Source organism: Salmo trutta, chromosome 35 (assembly GCF_901001165.1).
Source record: "Salmo trutta chromosome 35, fSalTru1.1, whole genome shotgun sequence".
NCBI lineage: Eukaryota > Metazoa > Chordata > Actinopteri > Salmoniformes > Salmonidae > Salmo > Salmo trutta.
In genome coordinates, this window is record NC_042991.1 from 34,953,684 (window position 1) to 34,963,050 (window position 9,367).

Genomic DNA, 9,367 nt, shown 5'->3' on the forward strand with positions numbered 1-9,367 from the left:
CACACACACACACACACACACCACACACTGAACCAATGATTAGTAGTACACACACACACACACACACACACACACACACACACACAACACACACACTGAACCAATGATTAGTAGTAGTAGTACACACACACACACCACACACACACACACACACACACACACACACACACACACACACACACACACTGAACCAATGATTAGTAGTAGTAGTAGTACACACACACACACACACACACACACACACACACACACACACACACACACACACACACACACTGAACCAATGATTAGTAGTAGTAGTAGTAGTAGTACACACACACACACACACACACACACACTGAACCAATGATTAGTAGTAGTAGTTCACACACACACACACACACACACACACACACACACACACACACACTGAACCAATGATTAGTAGTAGTACACACACACACACACACACCACACACACACACACACACACACACACACACACACTGAACCAATGATTAGTAGTAGTACACACACACACACACACACACACACACACACACACACACTGAACCAATGATTAGTAGTAGTAGTAGTACACACACACACACACACACACACACACTGAACCAATGATTAGTAGTAGTAGTAGTGTACACACACACACACACACACACACACACACACACACACACACACACACACACACACACACTGAACCAATGATTAGTAGTAGTAGTAGTACACACACACACACACACACACACACACACACACACACACACACACACACACACACTGAACCAATACCAGTACTTGTCCTTCCTTACGCATCTTATTAGCTTTTTCTAATCTGCATTGATTAGAATACTTTTCTGACCTCTCTCCTACCTCCTCTCTCCCCTCCCTCCTCTCTCTCTCTCTCCTACCTCCTCTCTTCCCTCCCTCCTCTCTCTCTCTCTCCTACCTCCTCTCTCCCCTCCCTCCTCTCTCTCTCTCTCTCCTACCTCCTCTCTCTCTCTCTCTCCTACCTCCTCTCTCTCTCTCTCCTCTCTCCCCCCTCTCCTCTCTCCCCCCTCTCCTCTCTCCTACCTCCTACCTCCTCTCTCTCTCGCCTCTCTCCTCTCCCCTCCCTCCTCTCTCTCTCCTCTCTCTCTCCCCTCCCTCCTCTTTCTCCCCTCTCTCTCTCTCCTACCTCCTCTCTCTCTCCCCTCCCTCCTCTCTCTCTCGCCTCTCCCCTCTCTCCCCTCTCGCCTCCCTACCTCCTCTCTCTCTCTCTCTCCCCTCCCTCCTCTCTCTCTCTCTCCTCTCTCTTCTCTCCCCTCTCTCTTCTCTCCTCCCTCCTCTCTTCTCCCCTCCTTCCTCTCTCTCTCTCCCCTCTCCTCTCCCCTCCCTCCTCCCTTTCCCCCTCCTCCTCTCTCCCCTCCCTTCCTCCTCTCTCCCCTCCCTTCCCCCTCCCTTCCCCCTCTCTCCCTCTCCACTTCCTCTCCACTCCCTCTCCCTCCATCCTCTCTCCACTCCCTCTCCCTCCATCCTCTCTCCACTTCCTCTCCCTCCATCCTCTCTCCACTCCCTCTCCACTCCCTATCTCTCTCCCTCTCCCCTCTCTCCTCCCTCCCTCTACCCTCCTCCCTCTCCCCTCCCTCTACCCTCCTCCCTCTCCCCTCCCTCTACCCTCCTCCCTCTCCCCTCCCTCTACCCTCCTCCCTCTCCCCTCCCTCTACCCTCCTCCCTCTCTCCTCCCTCTACCCTACTCTCTCTCCCCTCCCTCCTATCTCTCCCCTCCCTCCTCTCTCTCCCCTCCTCTCTCTTCTCTCCTCTCCCCTCCTCTCTTTCCTCTCTCTCCCCTCCCTCCCTTCTCTCTCCCCTCCCTTCTCTCTCCTCTCCCTCCTCTCTCTCTTTCCCCTCCCTCCTTTCTCTTTCCTCTCTCCCCTCCCTCCTCTCTTTCCTCTCTCCCCTCTCCCTCCTCCTTCTCCCCTCCACTCCCTCTCTCCACTCCCTCCCTCTCTCCTCTCTCCCTCCTCTCTCTCCCCTCCCTCCTCCCTCTCCCCTCTCTCTCCCTCCTCCCTCCTCTCTCTCCCCCCAGTGTGTCCCCCCCCCACGGAGCCAGAGAACGGAGGGTACAGATGCCACCCGTCCCCCTGCCCCCGCCTCACCCAGAAGACCGTGATAGAGTACTTCTGTGACGAGGGCTACGCTCTGAAGGGGGACTACAAGTTCCTCACCTGTCAGAATGGGGAGTGGGACGTACCCATGCAGATCACCTGCCGCCTCAGCCCAGGTAACACCCAGAGTAACCTCTCCTCCTGTCTTACCTGTTGTAATAGGCCTTTTACCTGACCACTGTTCTGCCTGAGACATGGATTGACTGTGAGGCAATTATTAAAAAACCTATTACATTTCAAACTCAATTGACAAAAGAATCCAGAAGTATTCTGACTGTCTCTCTCTCCCTCTGTCAATTCAATGTGTTATTGGAAAGTACATATTCGTATTGCCAAAGGAACAATCCTAAACTCTCTCTCTCTCTCTCTCTCTCTCCTTCTCAGAGAAGGAGCCGCGGTCTCCGTTGGCGATGCCGACTCTGTCCATCGTAGCTTCCACAGCCTCCTCTGTGGCCCTCCTCCTGCTGCTGGTGGTGCTGTTTGTTCTGCTGCAGCCCAAACTCAAGTCCTTCCACCACAGCAGGTACACACACCTTCAATACTTTTACATGAACACACACACCTTTACCTTTACATGTGTATTTTGCTGCCATTTCGGGCCGTCAGATCCAGTTTGGTGAAGTTAAAATGTAACTGGTTTTACAAGTTACCAGGCCAAGCAAATGAAAATACTGTCAAAGTGAAAGCTGCAGTAGAAATGGTTCAACAGTTAACTAACAGGTGTGCATATCGCTAACAGACATACTGTCTCTGATTCTGTGATTAACAGTCAGTTCTCATTACATCTGATGTTAGTAGGCAGCCATGTTGATTGTGTTGTCAGGCCTGGGGGCTGTGAGGCCTGGGGGCTGTGAGGCCTGGGGGCTGTGAGGCCTGAGGGCATCTATGAGGAGTTCCACAACCACCTCTAGTCTACACAGGGCTCTGTCACACAGCACCACACCACCAGAAATACTGGGTGGCATGCAATATCCTAAATCTCTTTCTCTCCCTCCCCTCTCTCTCCCCCTCTCTCTCCCTCCAGGCGTGAGCAGGGTGTCTCAGGCCAGCCAGCCTCTATCGTGGTGGAAGGGGTCCAGGTGGCCCTCCCCTCCTATGAGGAGGCTGTGTACGGCAGCGGCGCCTCTCTCCCCCCACCACCAGAGTCCCGGGTTCAGATCGTCCTGTCTGAGGGCCCCCAGGGGGCCGAGGGCGGAGCAGAGGGACCGGGTCCCAGCAGTAGGTCCCAGTCCCACCATCACAGAGACAGAGATACAGAGCTGTGCCTCCCCTCCACCTCCTCCTCTTCCTCCTCCTCTTCATCCTGCCGTCACGCAGAGACAGTACTAGTCCACCAGGCCGCCTCCTCTTCGTCGTCGTGGGTTACGGCACACGGAGGGGGTGCCCTTGCCAGGCGTAGAGACTCAGAGAGCAGTGACCAGCACAGCCTGCTTTCTGTCACCTCCGTAGACGACTTCTCTGATGGTAGGTGGTGCCGTGTGTGTGTGTGTGTGTGTGTGTGTGTGTGTGTGTGTGTGTGTGTTCACATGCATGTCCTCAACTGTTGAAGGCTTAGTGTTTACATTGTTTACCTTTTGTAGTCCTGACTCTCATTCCAGCTTCACTTCTACCTGCGTTTATACATACTGTAGCCTGATGCTAGGATCTCTAACACTGATCTCTGTCCTCTGTCTCGCTCCTCTCTCTGTGTCTCGCTCCTCTCTCTGTGTCTCGCTCCTCTCTCTGTGTCTCGCTCCTCTCTCTGTGTCTCGCTCCTCTCTCTGTGTCTCGCTCCTCTCTCTGTGTCTCGCTCCTCTCTCTGTGTCTCGCTCCTCTCTCTGTGTCTCGCTCCTCTCTCTGTGTCTCGCTCCTCTCTCTCTGTCTCGCTCCTCTCTCTCTGTCTCGCTCCTCTCTCTCTGTGTCTCGCTCCTCTCTCTCTGTCTCGCTCCTCTCTCTCTGTCTCGCTCCTCTCTCTCTGTGTCTCGCTCCTCTCTCTCTGTCTCGCTCCTCTCTCTCTGTCTCGCTCCTCTCTCTCTGTCTCGCTCCTCTCTCTCTGTCTCGCTCCTCTCTCTCTCTGTCTCGCTCCTCTCTCTCTGTGTCTCGCTCCTCTCTCTCTGTGTCTCGCTCCTCTCTCTCTGTGTCTCGCTCCTCTCTCTCTGTGTCTCGCTCCTCTCTCTCTGTCTCTCGCTCCTCTCTCTCTGTCTCTCGCTCCTCTCTCTCTGTCTCTCGCCCCTCTCTCTCTGTGTCTCGCTCCTCTCTCTCTGTGTCTCGCTCCTCTCTCTCTGTGTCTCGCTCCTCTCTCTCTGTGTCTCGCTCCTCTCTCTCTGTGTCTCGCTCCTCTCTCTCTGTGTCTCTCTAGATATCCCCCTGTTAAAGGAAACCTGAAGCCCCTGCAGCAGCATCACTCCGCCCCTACAGCTGAGCAGGAAACTGAGGCTCCTGCTGGGGCCTACTGGGGCTTTCTACCTGAACGATACCACCCTACCTTATGTCTCTGAACTACAGAATTACCCCGCGCAGCAAAGACAGGAATCATGTCAAAGAAACTCAACCTCCCTCCCTCCTCTACATCTGCAACCTCTCACACGGCGCAAAGACGAGCAGAGTCCAACTTCACCCCCAATTATTACCACCCATGCACAGAACATGTCCACCCCCAGTATCCTCTCCCCATGTCCTGGCTACACTTTCTGCAATGATCTCTAAACTACTACCCGTGTGGAGAAAAGACAAGACGACCCTCTTTCTCTCTTACTGGGAACTGACGAGCCCTTAATACTTCCTGGTCTCCTCAGTTTCAGAATGGACCTCAACACAGACAGACAGGCATCAAGTGGTTTCAGCTGAATATAGATGTATTCTGTATGTATCAGAGCTCCAAGTGTGCTACTGTGTATGTGTCACTATGTACACAGCAGAGCCAGTTCAATTTACAGGGTTCTCCCCAAAGAATGGAAGAGGGGCGCCGCACCACAGTTATTTGCTCTAGATTGCAGGAAATGACCCTGCTGTACTCAGCAGCACCACCTTGTTAATACATTCTGGGTAGAACCCTGATATAGTTCTGGTACACAGAATACACTTCCCTCTAGGCCTAGCTGCTTGACCCCAATCATCCATACTTCCCTCTAAGCCGAGCTGCTTGACCCCAATCATCCACACTTCCCTCTAAGCCTAGCTGCTTGACCCCAATCATCCATACTTCCCTCTATGCCTAGCTGCTTGACCCCAATCATCCACACTTCCCTCTAAGCCGAGCTGCTTGACCCCAATCATCCACACTTCCCTCTATGCCGAGCTGCTTGACCCCAATCATCCACACTTCCCTCTAAGCCGAGCTGCTTGACCCCAATCATCCACACTTCCCTCTAGGCCTAGCTGCTTGACCCCAATCATCCATACTTCCCTCTAGGCCTAGCTGCTTGACCCCAATCATCCACACTTCCCTCTATGCCGAGCTGCTTGACCCCAATCATCCACACTTCCCTCTAAGCCGAGCTGCTTGACCCCAATCATCCATACTTCCAAATGCTTTATCTCAAACCACAAGGCTAGTAGCTAACATAATAATGCTTTTATCGCTGCTGCTGCTGCTGATGATGATGATGATGATGAAGATTACTCTGGATACAAACTTGTGCATCTCCCTACTCTAATGGGGATGAGGAGCCTCTCTCTTCAGTGAGGACTATGTTGGTTTGGGCCTTGGCCTGGTTTGTTGGCGTATGCTGCACGTTCTCTCTAATGATGGATCGATGACGTCCTGCGGGGGGGGGCACGCGGTAGCCCTGTCTGTCCACTCTGTATGAAGCCCCTCTTCCTTTCTCTGCTGCCACTCTCTGGCATCTTCTTGGGTCAGTCAGCGCCACTTTCGTCTGAGGGGAGTAGGAGTGACGCCACCTGTCAGAAGACAATGCACGTAGGATGGATGGATGGATGGCGGGAGCACGTCACCAAGCACCTGCAGGGCTACAGACAGACAGTATCACTCTATCATGTTAAAATAAGATGAATGACACGCTTGCCTTTTCGTCACAACAACCGATATCTGTGTTGTGTTAGTCACATCAACAGCCCATCTGCTCCCCTGTTGATGTGACTAACTGGTGGGTTTTGTTTTGGGAGGCATCACTATATTTTTGCCACCTGGCTGTGGAACTGAACAACACACAGCTGTTTCATGAATGAAGAGGGCTGCACTATATTGTTAAATGAACTAAGGCCTTGCTGTTTTTTTTACATGATGAAAACATGTTTGTTTGGTGACTGGATATTGGGTCACACATCTCTTTTTCCAATCTATTTATATTGTGTGGCTGTAAGGTTGGGTTCACTAGAGGTGTTTGTCACTTGGTCCGGATGCGCTTAATGTCCGTATGCATGTGTGAGAGTGTGTTTGTGTGTCTATCTTTGCCTCTGTGTACATCAGTTAGGCGAGAGAGAAAGGACATGCCCATAGAATGGGTACACCAGAAATATTACCCAGGATTCCCTGCCCTTAGTAGAAATGTCTTCACACAGCTACCCCAGTTCAAAATGGCTTCCCTCTTTTCCTGCTTTTTACAACGGTCAGAAGAACAAACAGTCGTTACTGTAAGAATACAGTACATCATGTATATTTAAATGTTCAAGGACTAAAATGTCCTCCATTTTCTGCAGAGTTGCTTCAGAATAACCTTGTGGATCTGCGACTTTTTAAAAAGCTTCAACTGAAAAACCATTGACACAACTGCAACTGGTTGCAGGAAACGACAGTTATCTTTTGTTGTAAATGTTCAGTTCAAATTTAAGTGAGCCGTTTTAATTTACCTTTGATGATTAAAACCACTCGTATACGTTGAGTTGAGGTCATCATCCTAGCTCATTAGGTTGAGGAGACACGGTCTGAGTCTGGTCTGGCTTTTTTGAAAACATAATTTGTTTATTTGTCGGTCTTTCCACCTGTCATTGTCATTGGCTTCATAAACGCAAACAGAGAACGTTGCCTTAGACCTGGTACTTTATCTGCTACGATATCGAAGCGTCTTCGGTGTTTCCCAATGGCCTTACTTTTGTATTTTCTAGTCATACAACTGTCTTGTGTGTTTTTCAATGTGTTTTATTTTTGTTTTTGGACTCGACTAAAGAAAGTCCATCCTTCTCTTCTCTCTGTCCTCCCCCCCAAGGCTTCTTCAGCAACCGTGATTTTCAAAAGCCTAAGCACATGAAACAAATCACTTTCTTTCTTTCTTTAATGTCTATCAGACATTTTAAATGTTGCGTGTTAAGGGACTATTTTTGTTGGCGTCCAGACCACCGTTGTACAGTGGTGTTTCCTCCATCTCTTGATTCTGCATTTCAATGCTTTCATGTTTTCTTTTTTTCCTCTGTACATTGCAGTGGGTTGTGAAGATCATATTTTAATATTTGTATAAAGTTTAATTTAATTCTACCGTGTGTGTGTGTGTGTATATAACTATTTCTAATTAAAGCTTTTTTTTGAAAGTGTGTGAGATGTGATGTGTTTTTATATTGAAGATAATATTCTTTTTCAAAAATAGCTCCCTTTTCCCTATATAGTGCACTACTTTTGACCAGCGCCCTATTCCCTATATAGTGCACTACTATAGACCAGAGCCCTATTCCCTATATAGTGCACTACTATAGACCAGAGCCCTATTCCCTATATAGTGCACTACTATAGACCAGAGCCCTATTCCCTATATAGTGCACTACTATAGACCAGAGCCCTATTCCCTATATAGTGCACTACTATAGACCAGAGCCCTATGGATCCTGGTTAAAAGTAGTACACTATAGAGAATAAAGGGTAATTTGGGAGGCAACCCACATTGACGTTTCTATACTGAAAAAGAATGCAGGCCGGGGGTAACTCACTACAAATTCACCTGGTTGTGGTTTCTGCTTAGCATTGGTTTTGTGTTTGATTCACCCAGATTATTTCAGGCGTACATTGGCATTTCTTTACCTAAAAAGGTTTCAGAACATAAAGTAGATTAACACTGTGGTTAACCTTTTTATACAAGCCATGATCATTGATTGTTTATATTGACCCACTTATTCGGCACATGATTCCATAAAACCAATTAAACATGTGATTCATTAAATGAAACCGAAAGGTTGGACCTCCCTGTTTTGAAGAGGACATTTTTACATTTTAGTCATTTAGCAGACGCTCTCATCCAGAGCGACTTACAGTAGTGAATGCATACATTTCATTTCATGCATTTAAAAAATATATATATATTTTAGTACTGGCCCCCCGTGGGAATTGAACCCACAATCCTGGCGTTGCACACACCATGCTAGCGTTGCAAACACCATGCTTTACCAACTGAGCCACAGGAAAGGACCTAGACCTTCTGTAACCTCCATGTTTTACACGTAAGGAAGCAGAACATTTTAAGAACACGTGAATTGATCTGTGTTTAGTGTTTTTATTCAGCGGCCCAAAGATTGATGTGAAGTAAGTAAAGCAGGCTGAAAGATGGATAGACCCATAGTAAACATGGGTGAAAGGCCTGTGGAGAACAGATGCTTGAAGGCCTACCCACTGTGACTTCCTCAAGGACACTCCTGGACAACCACACCTCATTGGAGGGCAGATTGTGTCTTAATAACATCAGCCATAGTATCATGATACTGGCTAGCTGTTCATCTTTCTAACTGTAAACACAACAGCAGCATACACCTGTACATCAACTCTAGGACATAAAGCGCCATGCCGTTTTATATTGGGTCCCCCTACTACTATGAGTGACGAGTGCCACCAACCATTGTTTTATGTAGATGTTGAACCTTGTGACTAGGTGATACCTAGCGGCTAGATAAAGTACTACCGAAGAGTTTTTATAACTAAACCAAGACAGACCACAGCTTGTCGTTTCCAACGCGAACAAATGAGTCATAGTGGGCAGAGCCAAGCACAAGCTAGTGAGATCCTATTGGCGCGTTGTAGTTTATATCTGCATATTTCCGTTAGGGAACGCCTACTCAACTGCCCGTGTGCAATAACTCAATTTGCAAAAGGGTGAAGTCTACAAAACTTAGTCCGTTTTGTTCATAATAGAAAACTGTATTGAGATAAAAAAAAATATATATATATATTTAATGATGAGAAGATTTGCATTAATATCTCCTCCCCCTACCAGCCAGTGGGCTTCCTCTCACTACCATATTTGGTAGTGAGTGGAATCGCAAACCAGATGCTTCACATTTATACATCCGGTGAAATATCTGTGCGG

At 48.7% G+C, this 9,367-nt stretch overlaps 1 protein-coding gene across 1 annotated transcript in view; it reads left to right on the forward strand.

Annotated features, from left to right (window-relative positions):
* LOC115175130 (sushi domain-containing protein 6) overlaps window positions 1-7,610 on the forward strand; it is a 44,968-nt gene extending 37,358 nt beyond the window's left edge. Inside the window, exons 4-7 of the mRNA XM_029734339.1 lie at window positions 2,066-2,260; window positions 2,529-2,667; window positions 3,169-3,608; window positions 4,483-7,610. Of these exons, the coding sequence (XP_029590199.1) occupies window positions 2,066-2,260; window positions 2,529-2,667; window positions 3,169-3,608; window positions 4,483-4,508 (800 nt within the window). The 3' untranslated portion in view covers window positions 4,509-7,610. The remainder of the gene's footprint in view (window positions 1-2,065; window positions 2,261-2,528; window positions 2,668-3,168; window positions 3,609-4,482) is intronic.
* Window positions 7,611-9,367: the final 1,757 nt, after the last annotated feature.